The 26,542-nt window shown below is 31.4% G+C and overlaps 2 protein-coding genes across 3 annotated transcripts; one reads left to right on the forward strand and one right to left on the reverse strand.

The window, feature by feature from the left end:
* The first annotated feature begins 6,791 nt into the window (after positions 1-6,791).
* On the forward strand, positions 6,792-10,333 carry LOC105121770 (uncharacterized). The gene is made up of 12 exons (XM_011020557.1): positions 6,792-7,043; positions 7,130-7,289; positions 7,904-8,104; positions 8,205-8,266; positions 8,354-8,402; positions 8,516-8,571; positions 8,658-8,744; positions 8,824-8,874; positions 8,996-9,235; positions 9,455-9,548; positions 9,677-9,817; positions 9,932-10,333. Exons 1-12 carry the CDS (start codon positions 6,885-6,887, stop codon positions 10,012-10,014), a joined length of 1,383 nt encoding a protein of 460 aa, XP_011018859.1. The 5' UTR covers positions 6,792-6,884; the 3' UTR covers positions 10,015-10,333.
* Positions 10,334-15,599: 5,266 nt separating this feature from the next.
* LOC105121771 (SRSF protein kinase 2-like) lies at positions 15,600-23,124 on the reverse strand. Of its 2 annotated transcripts, none has more exons than XM_011020558.1 (4): positions 22,668-23,124; positions 21,335-22,294; positions 16,524-16,571; positions 15,600-16,436 (listed from the first exon to the last, which is right to left on the reverse strand). In XM_011020558.1, the coding sequence occupies exons 1-4, from the start codon at positions 22,905-22,907 to the stop codon at positions 16,002-16,004; spliced, it is 1,683 nt and encodes a 560-aa protein (XP_011018860.1). In that variant the 5' UTR covers positions 22,908-23,124; the 3' UTR covers positions 15,600-16,001. The 2 variants fall into 2 exon arrangements, with proteins under 2 accessions (XP_011018860.1, XP_011018861.1); XM_011020559.1 differs by having other exon boundaries at positions 22,727-22,809.
* Positions 23,125-26,542: the final 3,418 nt, after the last annotated feature.

Genomic DNA, 26,542 nt, shown 5'->3' on the forward strand with positions numbered 1-26,542 from the left:
CTTCATTTATGTAATATAAAAAAGAAATCTTTTTGCATTCTCATCTCGATTTAAATTATGATTGATGTAAAAAAAAAGTTTAATCTCTCTAGTTTGTATTTTAATTTAAAGGGATATAGAAAACAGACTCCGTACATGGTAACAACTAAAACAATTCTTCATGCTAAAAAACAATATTCATAGGTAACCTCTTCCTTCTATCAAAACTTTGAATATTGATTTTGTGCTGTATAATTGATAAAATTAAACTCCAAATCAATTTAGGTTAGATTTATTTTTCTTAATGTAAATTTGTTTTTCTAAGTAATGTTATCACTAAAAACAACTAACACCGAACTCTTTTTGTTACACGAAACCTGTAAATACTAATAACAATCATCATAGTGATAAAAATAATAATGTGAATGATGACTTTTTTATTTATTTTTGAAATCCAATCATCTTTCTCTCCTCTTTTTAATTAGAGACTTAAAAAAAATTATGTTTCAAAATTGAATTTTTCATAATTTAAAGGGATCTAAATTATATAAATTGTATTATCTTTAAAGTTGGAGAACATAAATGTTTTTTTGTGAAAAACATATACATGTCATGCCATTTATTTTTTATGTCCTTTTCATTTTTGTTTTTCTTCTTCTGATTTCATCTTATTTTAGAAATCAAAAGTAAATGATCTTCCATTAGAATTAAGTCACCCAAAATAAAAGTTTAGAGACAAAAATAAAAATAAATAGTAAGTCCACAAAAATAAAAATGAATAGTAAGTCCACAATAATCTAAAGTATGTGAACAATGTTTTTCCTACAATAAAAAGGCCACACCTTTTAAATTTACTAATAATAAATTAGTTTTTTGCTGATTAATTAATTATTATGCAGAAAAATATCACTCACAAAGTCACATCTATGTGACTAACGCAATCATATTTATATTAATCTTGATTAATTTATAAACTAGTTTAAAAACATCTTATTCTTTTTTTAAAAAAAAAGTATTTGGGATGCAATGTCGACAATAATTCCTATAATCTTTCTTCAGTTCAACTGCAATCAAATGTCTAATAAAACATTCACTTTTTTCTTTAACAACATCTAATAAAAATAGATCTCATAAGAAAATGAAAAGGTAGATGAATTATATCATACTTCTTCAGCAGAAAATACTATAGTACCCTTGTCATTTTACAAAAAAAAAAAGAATTGGATTCGAGAAAACCCCATCTTCTAAAAAGCGCATTTTATAGGTTCAGGTGAGCGAGTAAAATCTTAGCTGTCTCAGGCTCTTACAAGAGATGCACGTCCTAACTCGAACTCAAGACCTGGTGTGCAAATCTCAAGCTTTTTGCCATCACACCACGTCCCTTAGAGACTCATTAGAGTTTCGACAATAGAACCCTTGAATATCTATAGTGCAGGTAAATTCAGTAAGGCGTTTTCTGGGGGGTGGGATTTTACTAAAATGCTCATATGTAGAAGGTAGTTTCAATTATAGAACACCATTAAGATTAATTAATTGTTTTTTTGATTTTATGGGTGTTCAAATAAATTGATCAGAAACTCGGAGGATATATCACCTAACTAGTTAGATGACCTGCGCGATACCATGGGTCAATATTTTTTTACATAAAAAATATTAAAAAAAGCTAAGATTTAAAAGTGTTAAGTCTTTCTGCAAACTATATCTAAAAATCTTGAGTTTGGCTGCAACGTCTGACCCAAAAGTAATATTGATAATATTAATAATAACATTAAACTTGCATAATCTAAATTTAAGTGAGTTTGGCTGCAATACAAGATCTAATAGCCTTGGATGTGGGTCTACTTACAAGATCGTATCATAAAAGTGTGATAATTAAATAGATTAAAAAAACATAGGAAGAAAACCAACATGAAGAAAATAACTAATTAAAAAAAAGAAAAAAATCTAAATTAACTGGGTTAACCCTTCAAACCAGGTCAACCCATTAAACATTGGATTTGTGTCATGAAAGTTTGATAACTAAATGGAAAAAAATTGACGGTTTAACCCCGAATTAACTAAGTTAACCCGTCAAACCCGAGATTCGTGTCATGAAAGTTTAATAACTAAATAGAAAAAAAAATTAATATTAACAAACTAAAATAAACAAAAAAAACTAATGACATCAGCTAATGAAAGTTTAATAACTAAAATAAACAAAAAAAAAATCTAAATTAACTAAGCTAACCCGTCAAACATGAGATCCGTGCCATGAAAGTCTTATAACTAAATAAAATTTTTTTAAAATAAAAAAGCCAAATTAAAATTAAAAAATTAATTAAAAAATAAAAAATAAAACAAACAAAAAACATCAGATTTTTCATTGTGGATTGTACTATGCAGTATAGAGTCAAAGGCATAAAAACAATTAAAAAAAAATTAAAGGTATCAGCCGATAACTAAATAGAAACAAATTTAATATTAAAAAAAAAATTAAAGGTATCAGTCGATAACTAAATAGAAACAAATTTAATATTAATGAACTAAATTAAACAAAAAAATATTAATTAAAAAAAACATATAAGAAGAAAAAAACTAATGAACAAAAAGGAAAAAAATCTAAATTAACTCGGTTAATCTGTCAAACCTGCGATCCGTGTCATGAAAGTTTGATAACTAAATAGAAAAAAATTTAATATCAACAAAAACCTGTCGAACCTGAGATTCGTGTTATGAAAGTCTGATAACTAAATAGAAAAAATTTAATATAAAAAAATAAATTAAAAAATTAATTGAAAAGAAAAAAAAAGGCATTCGCCTTTTCATCGTGGACTACACTGTGCTGTCCACAATGAAAGGCATAAAAAAAAATAAAAGGCATTCGACTTTTCATAGTGGACTACACTGTGTTGTCCACAATGAAAGGCATAAAAAAAAATAAACGCACCAACCTTTTTACTGTGGACCGCATATAATATTAAAAGAAAAAATTAAAAGAAAAAAACTAATTAAAAAAAATCTGAATCAATTGGGTTAACCTGTCAAAACAGGTTAACTTATTAAACCTGAGATTTTTGCTACAAAAGTGTGATAACTAAATATAAAAAATAATAATATTAATGAACTAAATTAAAAATAATAATTAAAAAGGAAAAAGAAAAAAGAAAAAAAACCCATGGGAAGAAAAAAATTAATGAAGAAAAAGAAAAATATCTGAATCAATTTGGTTAACCTGTTAAATCTAAGATCCGTGTTATAAAAGTTTGATAATTAAATAGAAAAAAATTTAATATTAAGAAAGGAAAAAAAAAAATAATAAAAAAAAAAAACTGAAGGCATAAGTTTTTTCACTATGAACTATATTGTGCAGTCCACAGAAAAGGCTTAAAAAGGAAAAAAAACAAAGACATACTCACGGGTTAATCTTTTTTTTTGCATAAAAAATATAAAAAAGGCTAAAATCTAATAATGATAGGTCTTTCTATAAAGATATACCCAAAATTTTTGGGTCTAACTGCAACACTTGACCCAAGAGTAATATTTATAATATTAATAATAATATTAAACTTACATGACTCAAGTTTAAGTGAGTCTGGTTGCAACACCAGACCCTAGAGTCTTAGATGTGGGTCTGGCTGTAAGGTCCTATCATAAAAGTATGATAATTAAATAGATTAATTAAAAAGAAAAAAAACCAACATGAAGAAAAAAACTAATGAAGAAAAAGAAAAAAAATCTGAATAAACTGGGTTAACCTTTCAAACCAGGTTAACCCAACAAACATGTGATTCATTTCATGAAAGTTTAATAACTAAATAGAAAAAAAAAATTAACAAGTTAAATTAGAATTAACTCGGTTAACCCGTGAAACCAGATTAACCCGTCAAACTCAGGATATGTGTCATGAAAGTCTGATAACTAAATAAAAAAAATTTAACATTAACAAACTAAACTAAATAAAAAAGATTAATTAAAAAGAGAAAAAAACAAAAAAAAAACTTCAGGTTACCTTGTTAAATTTAGGATCCATATCATGAAAGTCTGATAGCTAAATAAAAAAAATTAGCATTAACAAAAGAAAAAAATAGACGGGTTAATCTAAAATTAACTGGGTTAACCCGTCAAACCTGAGATATGTGTCATGAAAGTTTGATAACTAAATAGAAAGAAATTTAACATTAACAAACTAAAGTAAATGAAAAAAGTAATTAAAAAGAAAAAAAAAAGCAAAAAAAAACTCTGAGTTAACTTGTCAAATCAGGTTAACCCGTCAAACATAAGATCCGTGTCATGAAAGTTTGATAACTAAATAAATAAAAATTTGACATTAACAAAAGAAAAAAACAAAAAAAATTGACGGGTTAACTTGTAAAACTTAAGATATGTGTCATGAAAATCTGATAACTAAATAGAAAGAAATTTAACATTAATAAATTAAAATAAAATAAAAAATAATTAAAAATAAAAAAATCTGGACTAACTTGAGAAACCAAGTTAACCTGTTAAACCCGCTATCAGTATCATGAAAAGCTAATAATTAAATAAAAAATTTAATAAAAGGTAAAAAATAAGTTAAATTAAACAAAAAAATTATTAAAAGATAAAAAATAAAGAAAGAAGAAAAAAAATAAAAGGTATAAAAAATAAAAAAACAGCCAAAAAAAATACTTAGCGTTTCATTGTAGATTATTACAATAAAAAACTGAGCAGTTTTAAACAGCCAAAAAAAATACTTATTACAATAAAAAACTGAGCAGTTTTAATTTATTAGATAACAATTTTGGTCGACACCTTGTGAGGGAGATGGAAGGCAAAGAGATGTTTGTATTCTCCCATTTGAATAAGAGTCTTAGAAATGGGGGCCGCTGTGATTTGGACTTATTAGCGACAGCTATATACGGACCTGATATCATTCAAGCTTAATTCCGTAGTCTTTTTCGCTTTTGTAAGAATTTATTGAATTGGTGTTCACGTTTGTGGCTGTTGTTGGCTTCGCTTCTAAACTCTGGCACAACTAAGGATCTACTGTTTAGATCCGGTGAGCATGGTGGGTCCGACAAATGAATTCGTGGCATCAATGACCATCTGTCGTGACATTGGTGGATAAAGACATCGCACACCATGTAACGTCTATTTATATACATAAAGACAAAATTAATGAAGGTAAATTGATATGACGTCACTACTTCAATGATTTTCAAAATAATTTGGGTGATTAATAAAATTTAAAACATCAATTTAAAAAAATATAAAAAAAATATTTTAAAACAAAATTATAAAAATATCATGCAGGTCTTTTTAAACTTTAATTGCTATAATAATATGTCAAGAAACTTTCATGAAAATTTAATCTGATTTAATAATTAAATAAAAGATATTATTTATCCGCAACATTTAAGCCAGAAATAATGCAGAAATTACAAAAACAGATCGAGATTTTTTGAATAGATGAGGGCTGATTGGGATGGAGACTTTCTAGTTATCAATTCTTATCATTTCACTCCTTCATACGTTGTTGTTTCATGCCTTCCATGAGTGCTTGTACGTCTTAATATCTAGTTATTCAAGAAAATTCTTTTTTATTGCTTTTGCTTTCTAATAGGGGCTATTTATATAAAGGATAATGCTGTTTGTTTAGGGGGGAAAATTGAGGATTACAATCTCTTATAAGTAATATTATGATGTCCCTGTATCTATAAAGAGAATAATCTGTTATTATTATAAAATATTTACAGCATGCATAGCTCTTTCAAGTATAAATTGTTTTATCTATTTAAAAAATATAAATAAATTAAAATTCATTTTAAATTTAATATTAGGGTTCAGAAATAAAGTTGCAAAGTAAACATATTGATATTTGAATAAAGAAAAATAAAAGATAAACAAAATCTCAATCCAACGACTTACTTCATAATATCCTTTATTTCAAAAAAATAATATTTTTCGGGAAAAATTATTCACATTATATAATCTCACAACAAACAAATTAATTAATATTTATAATATTTAATTTATGGTAGGAATTAGTTAGATTGATTATCGCGGTTTTCCACCACATCAGGAGAGACGTGTCCAATTTGAAATGCGAACAGATACAGGTCAGGTCCAAGGCCACCATTATAACTCCAAGCAGGACGCATTCCATTCCACCTGTCAGGCTTCCACTTGCCCCACAGCTTCTAGCCCGCACCAATCCTCCACGACCCTCTCATCGGAAGCGATATTTTATTTTTCGATATTTTAATTTGTATTATGATTTTACGTTAGAGTAGTGTATTTATGGACGTCAATGCATACAGGGGCAAGGATATTTGAAAATATAGTTATGGTTATTTTTAAAGTGTTTTTTAATTTGAAATTATATTAAAATAATATATTTTTTATTTTTAAAAATTATTTTTTACATAAAAATAATCTGAAAATATTTAAAAAAAATATTAATTTAAATAAAAATAAAAGTAAAAAAATATTAATTTAAATCAAAATAAAAAATAAACATAAAAAATTATCAAATATTTTTTAAAATATTTTTAAAATGCTAAAATAAACATTCAACGCTAAACCAAGGTTGTCGCTTGGGCAATATAATGTCCTTTTTCAGTATTTAATATTGATAGATCCACTAGGATAGTTACACGTGTAGACGTAATTTAGGAGGAGTCCGTCTGTCGTGCCAATGAGGTCGCCACTTGCGCAGCTAATGTATGATTTATCTCCTTAAATGATGAGATTCTCGTCATCTCCTCTTAATGATTGTTCAGACCACACTCTCTCTCTATCTTACTCTCTCTCTATCTCTAACTCTCTCTCTCTCTCTCTCTCTCCACTCTCTCTCTATCTCTCTCTCTCTCTCTCTCTCTGACGTTTATGTGTCCAAGTTCTATAAATCATTCCTTTCTCCTCTCCTCTCCTGTATATCCACATATATGGCCACTAGAGGATTGGTGCTTTATCTGTTATCAGGTTTCTCTGTGGCCATCCTTTCTGTGTTCTTCCTCTCCCATCCAAATGAGAAAGCCTCACCGAATCCTAATTCTGATATCTTCGCCTCCCCCTACCTATCCACCACAGACAAAGTTTGGCCTGTGAGTCTCTCTGAGTTAATTGTATTGAATCTTGATGCCATAGGCGTGTTTGGTTTTGTTTTCTTAATTGATATTCTCTTGTGCAGAAATTAGAGTTCAGTTGGAGAACAGTGCTGGCCACAGTGATAGGACTTCTAGGATCGGCGTGCGGTACGGTTGGTGGAGTTGGAGGGGGTGGCATTTTCGTTCCCATGCTTACTTTGATTGTTGGATTTGATACCAAGTCTGCTGCTGCTCTTTCTAAATGTATGTACATACTTCCTCAATTCACATGCTTCATATATATGTATACTTCTTCTTCTTCTTCTTCTTACATCTTCAATTTTATTTTATTTTATAATAAAAAAATTGATTTTCATTCTTCTTTTGTGTTGTTTATGTGTGTGTATGGCAATAGCATCTATATGAATGGCTTTCTCTAATTTATGATAGAGTAATGTGTGTTAACAGTATTAAATTAAGAAATTCGCCTTTAATTTGACAGGTGAAAAGGAGATCTCTAAAGTTTAAGAGTGATTTTTTTTTTTTTCTTGTAGTATAAAATTTGACGTCGACCCTCTATCACTATGGTAGTATTAGTTGCGGCTACTTTAAAAGCTTTTTTTTTTAATTTGTAAATATATTAAAATAATTTTTATTTATTTTCTTAAAAGCATAAAAAAATAAAAAATAAAAAATAAAAATCATACTTTTTAAAAAATACGGCCACGACGCAATATCAAAGTGAGCTAATGCTCTATGAGAAATGAATTGACATAGAAAGTGTCGCTCTATGTGGGAAAAGATGAAGTAGCTTTTGAGTTCCTTTTTGTCTTTAATCTTATGTTAAAAAAAAAAAATGGTTTGTGGAATTGGTGCAGGTATGATCATGGGGGCATCAGCATCATCTGTTTGGTACAATCTAAGACTGCCCCACCCAACAAGAGAAGTGCCCATCATAGACTATGACTTGGCTCTCCTCTTCCAGCCCATGCTTTTGCTTGGCATCACCCTTGGTGTTTCCTTGAGTGTTGTTTTTCCTTACTGGTTAATTACTGTCCTCATTATCATACTCTTCATAGGTATACTCTTGTGACCTTTTTCTCACAATCTCATTGTTTCTATGCATGTTGATACTGATTTTTTCTTTCATTGTTTTGATTCATTTCTTTTTATGGCCAGGGACCTCTTCTAGGTCTTTCTTCAAGGGAATTGAAATGTGGAAGGAAGAGACAATTTTGAAGGTACAATTTACAGAGTTTCTTTTATCAAGATGTGTAGTTCGAGGCATTTCCTTTATTGTTATCAAGTGATGTTCAGAATTTTTGCAGAAAGAAATGGCCAAGCGACAAGAAACTATAGTTAACTCCCGCGGTGAACGTAAGACTAACACAGATTCACTTTTTTATCTGCCCAGAAATTTTGCAAATCATTACATTCTGCTGCCTGTTGAGTTTTGAACATTGATTTCTTGTGATTTATTTGTCATGCAGTTCTGATTGATACAGAGTATGAGCCACTGATCCCTAGAGAAGAGAAATCAAAAATGGTAAACAAATTCCACCTTCATATAATCTTGTGCAATGACCACCCTCTAACTTAACAGTCTCTGAATCCACTGTCTTAATCTTGTAGCAAATATTGTGCTTCAACCTGAAATGGAAAAGGCTTTTGATTCTGTTCCTTGTTTGGACTTCTTTCCTCCTCCTTCAAGTTATCAAGGCAAGCCTACTCTCCCCCTCTCTCTGTCCCGAATATTTTCATATATTTTCATGTTCTTATATTGTCATTGACTTTGCAGAATGATGTAGCTGTTTGCAGTACATGGTACTGGGTCCTCTTCTGCCTACAGGTATTCATAACAAGCAACAATATTGCTCTTTACATGTATTCTTGTCGCTCCTTTTCTCTCATCGATCATTGGTAGCTTTTACTCGTGATGGTCCTAATGGGTGCGTTCTGTTCTCCTGTAGTTTCCTGTAGCATTGGTGGTATTCGTATATGAAGCAATCAAATTATACAGAGAAAACAAGAAGAGGATTAGCTCAGGAAACACAGAAACAATTTGTGATGCTTCTATTGAATGGACTCCCATGCACATTTTATTCTGCGCACTCTGTGGCATCATAGGAGGCACCGTTGGGGGTCTTCTTGGATCAGGCGGTGGATTCGTTCTGGGACCTCTGCTCCTCGAGATCGGTGTCAACCCCCATGTATGATGATTTTTTCTTCTCTTTTTTTAATATCTATTACTTGTTAGTTTTAACAAGCAGCCATGCATGATCTCTCTTTCAAGTTGCCCACGCAAACAAGAATTCTTGAGCTTCATATGCTCTTCATACTCTCTTTCAAGTTGCTTTCTGCAAATGACCATGCTTCTTTGTTAAGAAATTTGAGCACTGAAGGAATAATCCCGTTGTTGCATTTAACAGGTTGCCAGTGCAACAAGTACATTCGTTATGATGTTCTCGTCATCCATGTCTGTGGTGGAGTTTTATCTCCTTAAGAGGTTCCCAATACCTTTCGGTACGCAGCCATCATTCTTAATCTCTCCTCCTCCAACTTTATCAGATATCAATTTAGTGCGCAGACTCTGTTCTGTGCTCCATCTACTGATTTATTATTTCATATCTATGTATGATTTGTTGTTGCAGCATTGTATCTCATGGGAGTGTCTGTTTTGGCTGGCTTCTGGGGACAGTTTTTTGTAAGAAAACTCGTTAAAATTCTAGGAAGAGCTTCGCTCATTGTATTCATCCTCTCTGGTGTCATCTTCGCTAGTGCTCTCACAATGGGTAAGAACCACAATGAACTCCTGTTTCTATACCATCGTTTTTACGAGTCGCCTTGACTACAAGGCTAATAATTCATCAGCAACATTGCAATTAACTTGATGAAATCTTTCGCAGGAGGTGTTGGTATTGACAAGAGCATAACAATGATTCGCAATCATGAGTTTATGGGATTCTTGGAGTATTGCAGCAGTCAATGATCGTTGGCAATGCTAGCATGCATTGAGTGCTAGAAATGCATTTAGAATATTGGTCGGGAAAATAAAACGTGGGGGATTGTCGGTCAACACCTAGTTGACCGATCGATCGGTCCATTTGAGAAATAAAAGTGTCCTTAAATTTGTTGACTTCTAGCTGGGATTTGAGTGTTAGCTACTGGCTAACACCACCATATCCCATTGCTGGTGTCCAATCATGTGTTTTTTCAGGGTTAGCTAGGGCTAACTCATGCTTTCAGTAATTGTCAATGCCATTGTATTGTTACAATTAAAGTCCTTTATTTATTTTATTTATTTGTCATTTCCTTTCAACTTGTCGGGATTTAACAAATGGGGGTTTATTCCTTTTTAACTCTATTATAGAGACGGATTAATTGATACATTGGGTTCAATTCCTAGACAGGAATGCAGTATTGGTAAAGTTAAGCTAGCTTATACTCTTGTTTCCATGATCTTCATAGATTAAAAATGGTGCACGAAGGGGCTCTTTTCAACAATTTTTAATGAATTGGAGATATTATATATTAGAGGTAAGATTTTTTTTTTTTAATGAATGACTTGATATGTTTAAAGATAAATTGAATAATTAATAAAAATATAATTTGATTTATAAAAAATTAAGATAACATCTTCAAAAAAAATATTACAATGATAATATATTAAATTGATTCAACTTGTCAAATTCATGACTCGGATACTGTGATAACGCTATTGAAAATAAATTATAAAGCTTAATTTTCAATAATTTCATTATTGAAGGTTAAAATTAAAAAAAAATATATGTAAATAGGACACAATAAAATGATCAAAGTATATTTAGTTTAACCCGCAAAACACGTGACTTGAGTCATAAAATCGAAATAATCTCATAGAAAACAAACCTAAATAAATCATGAATTCTAAATCATAATCAACTCCTTGCTAAATGATAAAATTAAAAAAATATTAACTAAAAAAATTTAAAAAAACTCGATTCAATTGGGTTAATCGTCAAATCCGTGACCTTTAATAAAACGAGATAACTTTATAAAAAATGATCCAAAATAAATTATGAAGTTTAATTCTGAATCAATCCACTATTAAATAAAGAAATTAAAAAAATAAAGTTAATTAACTTTATCTATTAAATTTATGATACCAGAATAATGTATAAAATAAATTATAATAAATTATAAAGTTTAAATAAATTAAATATTAAAAATAAAATTAAAATAAATATTCTTGCATGAGGTTGTGGAAAGTAAAAGGTAGACCGGAATTAGTTGAGTCTATGCTTAATATAATATAATAATTAAAGACGACATGAGGAGGTGAAGATAGAGGCACGTGGCTACAGTACAACCTGGCAATAATTGCATCCAGCCAAAGCTGACCAGCGAGGAAAATATATCAAAATTTTCATGTCAGGCCTGAAAAAGCTTGGCCAATCGTCGCAGTTTGCATGTTGCCGTGTTGGAGATCAAAGAGAGAGAGGACAATAAAACGGTGGCTGTATGTAATAGAAAACGACATCATGAGAGATGCCATCCACGTGATACATGTGAAGCCATGTGATTTCCTTCTCTTGTTTCATGTTATTACTGAATGAATCTGATAACCCTTGCTTTTCTAACATTATTCTTTTTCAGCAACATATATATATATATGCAGTGTATTTAAAAAAAAAACATTATTCATTCTCAGCATAATTTTTAGTCAATTATCTAGAAGTACATAAAAATCAATTTAAAAAATAAATTATAATCCAAAAACAACAGAAGAAATCGCACTGAAAACTAAGAGGATGGACCAAGGAACTTTTCTCTCCAATGCATTCATCTATTCTGCCTAAGTTTGTGGTGCAGCCATTTTGTACATATTCATTTTCTTAATAATATTAATTTTGGTGTTCGAGTTCTTTAAAAATGTTATTTAAGTTTCTATACTTTGACTTTCTTATTTGATTAATTTTCTTTATTTAAAAAATATATTGATTAATTATATATGTTTTCAAAATAGGAGTGTTTTTAAGAACATTATATCAACCACCACGACCAACATTATAGATATTTTTAAAACTAAGTTTTCAATGGTTATTATATGAGTAATCAAGGACTCGAATCTAAGACCACAGAGGGAGTAAACTTTTTGGTCTCGGATTCTTACCACTTGATCACCACATAGATGATTTTTTCAAAAAAAAAAAAAACTTATGTATTTCAAAACCCGTGAGATTAGTCGTGGTACGCAAAAGTTGACCCGGACACCCACGTTAATTTAAAAAAAAAAATATTTTTGAAACATATGTACTTCGCTGATCAAACATGAAAATATAAAAAAAAACATGAGTTTATATATTTTTATTATTATTTGTAAAATTTTATTTTTGATATCAACATCAAACAATAAAAAAAATAATAAGTACGTCCATAACAAATCTAATATATATATATATATATATATATGAATTTGTATATAAATCCAAATATTATTTCTCAACTAATTTCAACTTTATTTTTTAAAAAAAAAAACATGAGACTGAAATGAGAATTTTATGGATTTGTATTGTTGCGTGTAAGTTAACCCAAGACTCCATCAATATTACTAGCCACGGGAAGAGTGGTCAACTTGGAAACGAGAATTTTATGGATTTGTATTGTTGCCAGCTGTCTCTAATGTCCAGAGGGGGGTGTAATTTAACGTCAGATACAAGGTTTCGTGCACTGACGATTTTACATCTTCAATCAATACTCGTGCTTAATTCTTCGGGACCACTTGCAGCAAACCATGTTAGTCTATGTAATCGTGTGGGTCCAATCCAAACCTACACGCGCAGCCATCTTAATTATTGATATTGAGGAGAAATTACATCCTGTAATATTTTGTTTTTGTATTTACCTTTTTTTTTTTTAAATTACAATTTATATCCTAGACTAAACAATATAATAATCTAGGATATAAAATGATACACGTGTTGTAGACATGGGCTCGCAATACACTGCAGGTCCATATTAATTTTCTTAATAGAAAACAAGATGTAGGGGATAGCATAAAAAACTATATAACTCGTGTATTCCAAAATAAATAAAACAATTATATAACTCGTGTTACAGAAAACTGGTTAAATAAACTAGTTTTATTTTAATCACATGAAAAAACTAAACAATAATAATAAATGAAAAAACACTATCATATTAATTTAGAAAAAAAAATTCTAAAGCTGAAAAACAATCATTTGATTTTTAATCAATTAATATGAAAGGATTAAAAACATGCATTAGCATGATAAACATGTAACATAGATAATAAAAAATTTAGGTTAACCCGTTAAATATGCATCCCAAGTTATAAGGTTAGAATAATCCAACAAAAAAAATACAAAACCAACTTATTAAAAAACCTAATTTCTAATAATGAATTTGAAAAAATAAAAATAAAGGATGACAATTCTTGTTAACTTTTCAAACTCTTGGCCCAAACCATTACATCACAAGTACTATACATGAAAAAATTACAAAACAAAATCCTTAACAAATCAAATATTAAAAGATAAAATAAAAAAAAAAGCAATTACATGAAAGGATCTAAACTAAAAAAAATCACTTTTAAAAGAATGAGAATAAAAATAAAAATAAAAAATAAATTAGATGACAACTATAAATTTTAAATTGAACAATGGAATTGAAAATAAGAAAACTTTAACAAAAGAATAAAAAAATTAAAAGAATAAGAATTAAATTGAAAAAAAAATAGGATTAAATGATTAAATCAAAGATAAATAATTTTAAAAAAGTAATTAAGAACAAAAATTAAAAATCAAAAGAATAAGTTATAAAGTTAAAATACCAATAATAAAAAAAAAACTATAATTTTAAATAAATAAATCTCACTAGTAACAAATCACTCAACCACTATTAAAATACATTGCATCATCAACAAGAAGAGAACAAGAGTTGCTTCAAGAGGCATTTTGTTAGATATATTTGATCGTTCCTCTCATTTTTTATTTTTTATTTTATTTATATAGGGTGTTCGGGTCAGTTTGCATGCACTACGACTAATCCCCACAGCCCACTGAATACCCTACAAACCCAGTAGGCATGTAAGGCACCGCGAGGATAACAGGCGTATACGACTCGAACCCATGACAGTGAAAGGAGACAAACTCCTGTCACTACTAGACTAAGTGCTGAAATGCAAGCTGGCCTGTACTTGTTAAATGCTTGGAGAAAGCATGATTTGAAATTGCATGGTCTATGCTTGCTTTTATGGTTTGTAATTGTTGATGTTTCGTGCCCTAGCAAGGATTGTTTTAATTCAATTAAGTCTATGCTGATTTGTTTTGCTCTCCATAATATGCATGAACTCTTATTAAAGAAATATGAATCTATATTTTTTATTAACATATCTTATAAATTCTGAAATTAATAATAATATAAATTTTTAACAGTTATAAGAATTTTAAAAAACAAAAAAGTGAATGCATTTCTAATACATATTCACTCTTTTATTCTACAGCTCCATCTTAATGTCAATGGACACATCTTCTAGCACCTTATGAGAATAACCATTACAGTAACTCATTTCCATCCATTAATTGCAGCATGTAGATAATTAATTATGGAGATTGTTTAGACAATTCTGCAAATGTCATCTAACATGGATGAACAGTTCATAGAAAAACGAGGGAAGATGGCGATGGCTCCAGCAATGATGACAAAATGGTGATGAAGCCTTGTTTTTTTGTGGTTTTATTATCATTAGGGATGAAAATACCAAACTGAATATGTAACACAGAAAGTTGAATAACTAACGACATGAAGTTGCTAGGTTTTTCCTTTTTAATTCTTCGTTGGATTAAAAGGGAATGATTTATTAACATGAAAAAATGATAACTGTGGTTGGATTGTTAATAAAATATTGCGTGAAAAAAATAATAATGTGAAGGCCCATAATAAAAAGAAATCATCACATCTTAAGCCCATCTTCTAAAAAACCCTAAACAAGTTAAGAAAAAGCCAAGCCCAATTAAATTTACACTTGTTTAGCCAGTTTTGGAAGGGAAAAAAAAAAAAGAGAGATGCAATAGTCAGTTTGAAGCGGTTGCTTGATTCAGTTTGGTTCATAATTTAAAAATTACAAATTTCAGTTTGGTTGGTTTTTCAATCAAAAACCTAACCGAAATGCTAACTCCTATTTGATAGTTACAAAATACATGGAAAAAAACAGAAGAAGAGTCAATTTTACTAGAGTAACTAGAGAGGATGCTTCCGCAGTTCCCACCCAGAACAACCCAAGGCGTACATAGGATGCCCTAAAGAAGTTGTGAATGCCTCAATTTCCATGGTTTCTTGAAATAAAGTCCTCGATGATTAAGCCCAAAGACAATTGCATTGGCTACTTAATAGCTAATAATAATAAGGGATAGGCGTGTTAACCCTCTTAAAATTTGCATTTTATAGCACTTTTTTTCCTGTAATTTCATAAATTACAGATTAGAAAACAGTGCTTACGATGAAACGAGGGGTTATCTTTTTTCTATTTTCTTTTTTGTGAATAAGAATGACAAATGAAACGGCCAAGTTTCCTCGCTTAAAAAATGTGTAGGATTTAAGTAATGTATTAATAGTTGTAGTAGTATCAAATATGTCAGCCATCGAGTACATGAATCGCATAAATTAACAATATCACATGCAGGAGTTCGTGAGAAGGCAATAGTTGCTAGCCTATGGTGTTCAGCGGTTGAAGAAAACACATGAACCCCTCCGGCTGTGCTCAAAAGAGAATTCTGTCTTCTGGAGAAGTATTCTTCTCAAGCCAATGCTCCGTCCAATCCCATAACCACATTCCAATGCCCATCAAGATTGAAAAATGGATGCAAAATCATCACAGGAAGTAATTATGCCCTGCAAGATTGCCAGCTGCTATTGCAGACAACTCCACAGGGACGGTTGAGAGGGACCAAGTTGCTATTTGCATACGCCAGATTGTTATCTAGATGAACTGCTTGTAGTTGCTTGGGATAGCTTTACACTACTGGAAGTAGGATCTTTAACTCCTTTAGATTCTACATTGATAGCTATATTCCCCAGTCCAATCTCCATTGCCTCCCTCTCATCTTTCTCCCTCTTCTTTTTCTCTGAATCTAGACTTTCCAAAGCTTGGTTTTGACCAGACTGTTCCAAAACATTAGGGCCTGCATTAATCCATGGATGAAGAAGACACTGAGCTGCAGTCGGCCGCTTCTCAGGGACAAAATCAAGGATAGGAATCAAGAATTCTGTCATTTCATTTGCATCTTTCTCACTAAATTCATACTTCTCCATGAGAACCTTATTCATGGGCCAGAAACGCAACCTTCGTATGTGCCGCAGATCACCATATCTATTAAAGAAGTCCCGGGAATAGCGGCCACCCAAGGCAATCTGGTAAACAGTAGACCATATATTGAAGTTATATGTGACAACATTATGACATAAACTTATCATACAGTGGCAATGAAAGAATTTCACCTTCCGCGGCATCATTCCAAGAAGCTCCATCATCAATGCTAAGTGGTCCTGAAACAGATTGAGAAAAGGGCATAAAATTAATGGTCAAATAAGCCTGACTGGAATCAAAAAAGCCAAATTATAGCACATTTAAAATAGCTCATTTAGCAAATACAAAATACATTCAACCCCACAAAACTGTGACATCTTTCCAATTCCACATGATCAAGAAAGTGATAGATATCCTTCCATGTTCAGAGAACACTGGAAGAAACTTGAATATAAAACACAAAGCTACTGAAGATCATCCAGAGAGACGCTATTTTTCTAACTGGGTGAAGTGCATATAGTGACAGCTAGAAAGAGGTGCAATTGACCAAAATTACTTTGATCACATGCTTAGGGAAGTGATAGATATCCTCAGAACACATGGGAAGAAATTTAAATATAAAGCACAAGGCAAATGAAAATCATCCTGAACGACGTGCCTTTTCTAACTGGGTGCATGTAGTGACAGCTAGAAAGAAGAGCAATTGACCAAAACTACTTTGATCTACTCTCCCAAATGAAATGCACCATACATTTAAAAGTAAAGGGAATCTGGCATTAGACATAAAAGAAGAATGGTTATTACCAAAGAGGATTTGTTGTCAACATTAGAAGGGTATCTTTAAGAAAATCCCAGGGGAAAGATGTTACCTCTGTCTCTTCTTTCCTCAAAGTTATAACAGTCTATTTTATACTTGCACCTTGCCATTACAGTTCAGTATAAATACACACATTGTACCGTATTTTTCAATTGAAATTATTCAAAATGTACCTAGTAGTCTTCTAAACTCATACCAAACATCCTTAAAATTGCACTTCTTCACCCCTATTACGTACTCTTAACTATTTATTTTTATTATTTTTTAATCTTCATAGCCAGCATACCTCTAATAAGTCGCTTAACAAGTGAAACATAATAACATAGAAAAGTAAGAATACAAGACTGAAAACTATATTCAGCAATGGAAAGTCATATTTAAAAAAGAAACAAAGAAAAAGATAAACCAAGGCCAGAGTTTATGCAATTGAAATCAAAATTGGGCTAGATACCTAATCCTTAAAAGTAAAAAAGATGTGAGATGTAAATAAATCAAACAAATTTTGGGACTGCGAGCAAGACATGAGTGCATGGTACGAGTACAAAGAATTAAGAGGTACAACAATAAGCCCCTTAAAACAATTGAATATAAAAGCTTGCATTTGCTTGGACAAAAAACCAAAAACAGATTGGGCCATTTCCCCCTTGTTTTATTTTAGTTGTTTGATTCAGGTTAGAATTTAAAGGACTTAATTGCTACTATTTACTTTGGTTTTTTGAAAGGAATTCTACTAGGGTTTTGGTGCCTATTAAGAGCACCTTTTCTATGTTTTAATCTGAATTATTATGAATTGAATTGAGAATTGCTATTCAAACTTTTCAATTGTCATTCGCTTTGACTATTTCTTACGGACTTCTTTCTTTAGTCTATTTTAATCCCTCTTCTATAGGGAATTCTTTGATCTTCTCTCTCTATTCCTTTCAGCCATACAATAACACCACTAAAGACCAAGCGGTTCTAACTGTTGTTTCCAGCACATTCTATTTCTATCTACCAATCGAAAATAGTTGTCCCACCGCAAAGTGGCCATTATAGTTTCTCAGTTACGTACTTTCTAGAAGATTTCTGTCATCAGCATTACCTAAGTGCTGTAATAAGAGTCACTACTAGCAATCAACCTAATAAAGGTGGATGATTTTTAAGATTCAAGTTACCATGGAGTTAAGGTTACTAGCTTACAAATAAAGAATGCAAGCCTCCAGTACTGCTTCCAGTACAAAACAGAATTGAAGCATGTGCTGAATGTGAAAAACATGAAGAGCATGGCTATTAGTTAGGAGGTAGTTAGTTGTTGAGTTAGTTAGTAGTTCAATAAAGGGGTTAAATCAGTTGTAATTGGAGGAAAAACCATTGTATATAAACTGGTGAATGGAAACATGTTGGAGAAACAAGAAAATACGGAAGATTAATCTCATTTCTCTGCTCCTTCTCCTCTGCTCTCTCTTGTTTCTGTCCTTTCTCAATCTTGTTAAGCTGAGCTTAACAATTGGTATCAGAGCTCTAAGATCCAATAAAGATGGTGGAAAATCACGAATTGGAAAATGTTGAAGAACATTGCAAGAGATTGGATGAAAGAATGCAAGGCCTTCACCAGGAATTTCAAGAATCAATGGCTGATCAACAAAGCAAGTGGCAAGAACAATGGGTGGAGCAAAACAAGAGAACTGATCAGATCAGTTTGCAGATTGAAACATTATCAAAACAATTCCAAACATTTCTTGCTAGTCAAATGGCAGGAAAGGATTTGGGAAGCCACTCCAGGGGAATATTGAATACACCAATAATGGATAATCAAGAAAGAATGCTACCAAGGGGAAGGGGTCACATTCCGGGAGAGCAAACCAGTAGTCAGGAACATCAAAGAGTTGTGTATAATCCATCTTTTCCAAGGATAGAACTTACATCATTCTGGGGTGAAAATCCTAGTGGATGGTTGAGGAAGTGCAAGAAGTTTTTTAAGCTCAATTCAACTCCTTCACAACGACAGGTAACTGGCCTCTCTTTACTTGGAAGGTAAAGCAGAAAATTGGCTCGAAGGTTATATGTATGGTGTGGAATGTTCAATGGATCGGGAGGAATTCTCGAGAGCCACATGCAGCTGGTTTGGTAATAGGGCTGATATAGTAGAGGACTTTAACAAACTAATGCAAGAAGGTGATGTTGATGAATATGTGGAGAGCTTTGCAGAGTTAAAGTCACCAATGCACTTATTGAATCCTTCATTGCCTGAGTCCCCCTATATTTCTAGTTTCATTAGTGGATTGAAAGAAGAGATTAAACCGATGCTAAAGATTCTCAAGCCTGCTACCTTATTACAAGCCTTTGATCAGGCAAAATGGCAGGAAGAATCAGTTGTTGCAGTTGCAAGAAGAAGCATAATTACTTCCAGAATTAATTCTTCATTTAACAATGAAAGACCAACAGGTATTACACCTTATAAACCTTTCAACTAGTATAGAGTTGATGAGCAATATAGTTCAAAACAATCTAAAAACACACATTATGAACAGAGAAGGAAACTTGGATTATGTTTTAAATGTGGTGATAAATTTGTACCTGGACACAAATGTAGTGTTAAAGGGATTCATTTGATTAAGGGAAAGGAGGATGAAAAGGAGGAACTCTTAGAAACAGAAGAAAGGAAACAAGGTTGTTGTTGTGAGATTGGTTAAATGATATCATGTATTCATAAGGAGGCAACATAGGAAGACCTAGAAGGAATTGAGCATGCAGTTTCCAGATTTTGTTCTTTTCAAGGGAAGGGTATTGTTACGATTCAAGTTACCATGGAATTAAGGTTACTAGCTTACAAATAAAGAATGCAAGCCTCTAGTACTGCTTCCAGTGCAAAACAGAATTGCTGGCCTTCAATCAAAGAATTGCAGCATGTGCTGAATGTGGAAAACGTGAAGAGCATGGCTATTAGTTAGGAGGTAGTTAGATGCTGAGTTAGTTAGTAATTAGTAGTTGAATAAAGGGGTTAAATCAGTTGTAATTGGAGGGAAAACCATTATATATAAACTGGTGCATGGAAACGTGGTGGAGAACAAGAAAATACAGAAGATTAATCTCATTTCTCTGCTCCTTCTCCTCTGCTCTCTCTTGTTTCTGTTCTTTCTCAATTTCTGTTATATCTTCTTTCTATTCTTTCTCAATCTTGTTAAGCTGAACTTAACAATGATGCCCAGGGGCAGACTCAAAATAACTGTGGAAACTAAATCTACATGGACATGCCCACGAAAGAGCAACTGAACCTATTTTCCCAAAGGAGATAACTTAAATCACTTAAACTCTATACAATCTTCATGGGTAGTATGCAAAGCATAGAGAAATGATGACAAATTATAAAAACGATACAGAGAGCCCACAACCCTTGAAGTTGAAAACAAAATTTCATAAAGTTATATGATGTTCAAAACAGTGCGTCAAAACTGTGTTTGAATGACTTTTTTTATACATGCATTAATCAGGTAACTCGTCACTCCACTAGGAAAATGTTGGATTACAGGTAACCAGGCTTAGCTGGGGTGAGTTCAAAGGCTTAAATCAAGATCTCTATCCTCAGCCAGCAAAAGATTCCAGCAGAATATCTCGTTTGCAATTATATTTCTCATGACCTATGATCTCTCGTTAACACTCATCATTGCATACACATACTGAAACCCTTTTGTTATTGTTTTCTTTGCTTTGCTTTTCTCTCTTTTTTTTTTTTTAATAAAACATGAGCATCCCAACGGATCCTATCAAGATTAAAAAATATTTTGATAAAATTAAACATCTGCTGGGGCAGAATATACAGAAAATATCCTACATCCAGGATTTTGACAACTCTATACTCATAAAAAAGCATCAATTACAGCATGCACTCAAATATTGCACTCGATGCAGAATTTCCTACTTATTTTGTTCTGAAATATAATATATGCTGCATGAGATATGATCAGTATTCAATCCAAAGATTTGAAACTATCTGTTGTCCTACTTATGTTGTTCTGAAATATAATATATGTTGTATGAGATTTGATCAGTATTCAATCCAAGGATTTGAAACCATCTGTTAACAAACTTGAAATGAACATGTGCGTGCATGGGCACATGTGTGTGTTAAGAGAGGGGCAGTTAATACTTACAAGAAATATTACAAGAAAGACCACGAATGATTACAATTCTAAAAGAAATCCTTACCTCATCCCTGTCGAAGTTGTCACCACTGTGAGGGTCAAAAAGTACATCACCAGTTGCCAGCTCAAAACAAATGCAGGCAAAGGACCACATATCTGCAGATGTAGAATATTTGGATCCAAGGATCACCTCTGGACAACGGTACTGCCTAGTTTGAATGTCATTCGTAAACTGTTTGTATGTCCAGCATGCATTCCCAAAGTCCACCAACTTACACTTCAGATCAACTGAGGCCAACAACTTCTGCCTGTTGGAACGGCTCCCCCTCTTAGTACCCTGATTTCCCAATCCAGTGCCCCTTGTTCGATCAACATCAGATAATCTATTTGCATTTTCTGAACTAGTAGGCTGCTCCTCAGTAGAACCCTCATTTAATTTTGCATTAGCTGACAACTCTTCTGCAGCAGATGTTTCAGGATCTGCATCCGCTTCCTTCTCCACACACCCCTGAGCTGCTCGCTTAGCCTTTCTTCGAATCTTTTTCTTCTGATTCCTAGACAAGTCTCCATTTAATCTTGCAATCCCAGACTCAAATGCAGACTTATCCTTACTATTCGGAAGAATAAGAGGAGCACCAGATTTTATAAGATCCTTTGATGGGTCAATCATTGTTAATAGCAATATGTTCTCTGGCTTCAGATCAGTGTGAATGATAGAAAGCTGTCTGTGTAAGTAATCCAAACCTACTAAGACATTGAAACATATCTCCTTAACCTTGTGAATAGGCAGTCCCCGGTAATCAGAATATTTGATAAGGGTCAAAAGATTATCCCCCAGGTACTCGAAAACCATACAAACATGTTGACCATTCGGGCCCGAATGTTTAAAATGATCCAAAAGCTTTACAACGCATTTTTTATCATCAGGATCTCCATCTGCAATCTGCTGCAAGATGGTTATCTCATCCATGGCTGCCTCAGTGTAGTGCTGAGCACTTTTTTGTACCTTGAGAGCTACATATCGCTGCAATTTTTATGGCCAAGTAAAAAACATCATCAGAGACCCGATAAAGAAAATTTATTACAAAAGATCCACAAAAGCTCATAAGGGTAATCAAAATAAAAATTTGTTTAGGCAGTTTTTACAAACGAGAAAACAAAATGGTGAGAAGTGATTCATATATCTGACTAATCCCAACAACAATTTTAAACTCTATCAATTCAATTCAGGAGGTCGAATTATAGAATATTGAGACTTAAACGATCTGATGTTGTTGGCTAAAAATTCATGCCTCCGTCTTTATTAAACACACGCAATGTAAACCCAGATCCATAAAAAAAAAAAAAGCAATCGTCGCTGAATTTCTAAACTGATAAAAAGGTAAAGAAGAGAGTACGGAAATTTGAGTGTCCCAAGCGAGCCAGACGGTGGAGAAATGACCCCAACCAAGCTTACTCTGAACGACATATCGTCCGTTCTTGAAACTGTCGCCGATTCGAACAGCATGGTAGCCGCCGCGCCTGTAATCGTCGGTTCCTTCGTCTTCCGAAGTGTAGTCTCCGCTATCACTGCTGCTGCTCCGATCCTCCTCTTCTACTTTCACTTGCCGCTGCTGCTGCTGCCGATGCTCATCCATTTTTAGATTAGAGGTTAGAAGGGTAAACAAATGGATCTGCCTTCCTACTCTTTTGCGTAGGATTCGGGTTCGGATCCAGTTTCGATAAAGTTCTTTCTTTTTCTTTTTATTTTCTATAAATATAATTTGGCTGTTGTGATAGTGAGGTGCCGTCGTCAGTTCGGAAATGATGAAGAGTCACCTTAAAACATTTCCATTCCACAAATGATTTCCTTTTATTTGTTTGTTACTTCAACTGCCATTTCTACTCTCTCTTTTTTTATTTCTTCTTCTCCGCCTTTTTTTAACCGCTTTTTTTTAAATTAAAATATTTTTTTTATTTTACCCCCAAAAAAATTATGTATCTATTTGAATTTAAATTTTTTATTAAAAATTAATTTTTTATATTTTTAAATCATTTTAATATAATGATATTAAAGATAATTTTTAAAAAATATATATTTTTATATTTTTTTAAGAAAATTATTTTGAAAAATAATTAATATCATGATTATTTATATAACACTATTCATAATTTTTTTATTATAAAAATACATAAAAAAAAAATTTTAAAAACAAGACTATTCCATCTTTTTTTTTTTAATTGAACGATGATTTTCCGTTCAGGATAAAACTTTCTATTTCCCTTATATAAAATCCTTTCATAGATTTTCTATAATAATTTTCACATAATAATCCACGTAGTACACTTTCAACCTCATTTCCTCTTTCCTTTTCTATTAATTATAATTTGTCTTGAATAACTTCTTCATGTTCACTTTTTTTTTTTCATTATAATACTTGAAGTCTTAAAATCCACGTGCCAAAAGTCATCTTAACTTGAATATTTGGAATTGTTGATTAATATTTATAATTTTATGATATTTAAACTCCTAATAAAGATAGCAAATTATCAGTAATAATTATATTAAAAAAAAACTCCTTTTTTTAACCATAAGACTTTGCCTTGGAAAACCTCTTTTAGATGTTTTTTGGATTTTTCCATGAATTTCTCTTAGCCGAAAAACTTCTCCTAATGAGTTTTTTCGGACAAAAATCATCTTTCAATTTTCATCTAATTACAAGAAGACCATGGATAAATTCCATCCCTCATCTCTCGTGTCTCTTTTCTCTCTCTAGAAACCAAAACAACGTTGCTCTCTCTACGAAGTAAAAACCGGTCATCTCCGTTGAAGAGCAGCAGCAAGAATAATAAAAAAAAAAAACACTCCTTTTTTTAACCATAATACTTTGCCTTGGAAAACCTCTTTTAAATGTTTTTTGGATTTTTCCATTAATTTCTCTTAGCCGAAAAACTTCTCCTAAGGAGTTTTCTCGGACAAAAATCATCTTTCACTTTTCATCTAATTACAAGAAGACCATGGATAAATTCCATCCCTCCTCTTTCGTGTATCCTTTCTCTCTCTAGAAACCAAAACAACGGTGCTCTCTCTAAGACGTAAAAACCAGTCGTCTCCGTTGAAGAGCAGCAGCAAGAATAATGACCCGTCTCCTTCTCAATTTTCTTATCTAATTTTAGATCTCTTGTTTTTTTATTTTATTTTTTGTAATTTTTATTTTGTTTCTTTGATTTAATTTTCACCCAAAAATCCATGAGAAAAATATACAATGAGAGTAGTTAGTAGGAATTTGGCACATGGTTTTAGTTGTACTTTTTTTAGTTAAAGTATATTTATTTTTGTATTTTAAAATTATTTTAAAAAATTTAAATATTTTTATTTTAAATTAATATTTTTATATTATTTTAATAGGTTGATGTCAAAAATAATTTTTTATTAAAAATATATTATTTTAAAATATTTATAAAAAAACAAAAAAAATTAATTACTACCATATTTTTAAATATTATCTTAATGAATTAGTTACAGTTAGTTAGAATTAACACATAGAATGTAAGATTGCAGTGTATAAATAAGGTTGAAAAAGAAAATGTGGGAATCAAGCAATATCAATGAATTCTTTTCTGGAATAACAATACGAGAGGACATGCAAGAAACTAGAGCTAATATACAGAAACAATGGGTGACTTAGCACAAAAACAAGAAGATCGAGCTGCTCAACTTCTAGATGGAAACAATAGAGGAACCTTTAAATCTTTCATGGTTAACCAAGAAAATGAAAGAAAAATCAGGAAAATATCAATGTTGAGGGAAATAGTCTTCTTCAAAGAAGTGACATTAGTGGAGAATCAAGATTTTTGCTCTCAAGATGATCGAGATCTTCTAAATTATAAAAAAAAACATTACTAAAAAATTTATTATTTAATAATTAAAAAAACTAGAAATTTTAAAATAAACATAGATATTAGAGATTTAAACAAAATATTAATTATACTTAAGAAAATATAGATATCACTTTTATTGCATCATTTTAAAAGATAAAATTTGCTGTGGTTTTTTCTAAATTTCTTCCATACATGCTAAGATAATTTGAAATTTATTTTAAAAAATTAATTTTGGAACCTAAAAATAGAATAATTGACAATAAATTTGATATTAATCTCTAAAAATAAAAGATTTCATTAATCTTGACCCTTTAGCAAAAATACTCTGACATTAATCTTAAAAATAAAAGATTTTGTTGATTTTAGCTTTTTAACAAAAAAAAAATCAACATCAATCTCTAAATAAGAGATTTCATTGATTTTGGGGGTTTAGCTAAAAATTATAACATTAATTCCTAAAAAATAAGAGATTTTATTGATTTATTTTTAACAATTAAAAACTTTGATGTTAATTCTAAAAATATAAGATTATCCGTATATTTTTAACAACAAATTTTTTTAATATTTCATCCATTTTGGCCTTTTAATGAAAACTGTATAACGTTAATCTTTAAAAATTAATGGATTTTTCCTTTTAACATGAGCTACATGTATACTTGATATGGTGTGATGAATGAGGGAGAGGTCAATCGGTGATTTGGTTATTTGTCTTCAACAACCAGGTGCAAATGTTTCTTATTCTCCTACAAACTGCCATGTTCATGTAAATGCAAATGAAGGCCTTCTAGGAGGAAGGTTTGATTTGTGTCATCCTCTACGTACAACGATCTTTCATGTTGTATAATAGACACAAATTAATTACGTTATTGTTGAAAACAACACAACTTATTAAATATTTATGTTATACAATGATCTTTCTTGTTGTATAACATAAATATAACATAAAACCTTATTTTTCTAAGAGAACTGGGAAAATGATTTTTTTAATAGATTTCTTGCTCTGTTTATGGAAACAAATTACGTTGTTCTTGTCTATCCATTTCCGTTAATTCAAACAGAGACTCATACGGTACTAGGAGAAGGGTAGGTCACATGAAGCATATCTCGTCATTGAAGGAACTGAGAGGGATATGCATAGTACGGAAGATGTTGAAAAGCACAGCGCTGGCTAGGAAGGACGAGCCCAGCCTGACCTGTGAATATATATATATATATATGCGGGAGATATGCCTTTTAACAGGAAATGTCAATGCAGCTCGATTGGTCTGAATAATATATATGCTGACTTAACCATAATCAGAGATGATGAGGGTGCGATGTACTTAAACAGGAAATTAATTAATTAATTAACATTGTCATAATTAAAGGTTAAATTATGAGCTAAATTAATTAACCCCCTAAGAAGAATAAT

The sequence above is a fragment of the Populus euphratica genome, unplaced genomic scaffold (genome assembly GCF_000495115.2).
Source record: "Populus euphratica unplaced genomic scaffold, PopEup_1.0 scaffold46.1, whole genome shotgun sequence".
Lineage (NCBI taxonomy): Eukaryota > Viridiplantae > Streptophyta > Magnoliopsida > Malpighiales > Salicaceae > Populus > Populus euphratica.

Bases quoted from the DNA above. Each gene is read 5' to 3' on its own strand.
- LOC105121770 (XM_011020557.1), top strand. From the start codon at position 6,885: ATGGCCACTAGAGGATTGGTGCTTTATCTGTTATCAGGTTTCTCTGTG. The intron at 8,267-8,353 runs GTACAATTTACA...GAATTTTTGCAG, and splicing joins AGGAAGAGACAATTTTGAAG to AAAGAAATGGCCAAGCGACA. The intron at 9,236-9,454 runs GTATGATGATTT...TGCATTTAACAG, and splicing joins AGATCGGTGTCAACCCCCAT to GTTGCCAGTGCAACAAGTAC.
- LOC105121771 (XM_011020558.1), bottom strand. From the start codon at position 22,907: ATGGATGAGCATCGGCAGCAGCAGCAGCGGCAAGTGAAAGTAGAAGAG. The intron at 16,572-21,334 runs GTAAGGATTTCT...AATCTGTTTCAG, and splicing joins ACAACTTCGACAGGGATGAG to GACCACTTAGCATTGATGAT. The intron at 16,437-16,523 runs GTGAAATTCTTT...ACTGTTTACCAG, and splicing joins TTGGAATGATGCCGCGGAAG to ATTGCCTTGGGTGGCCGCTA.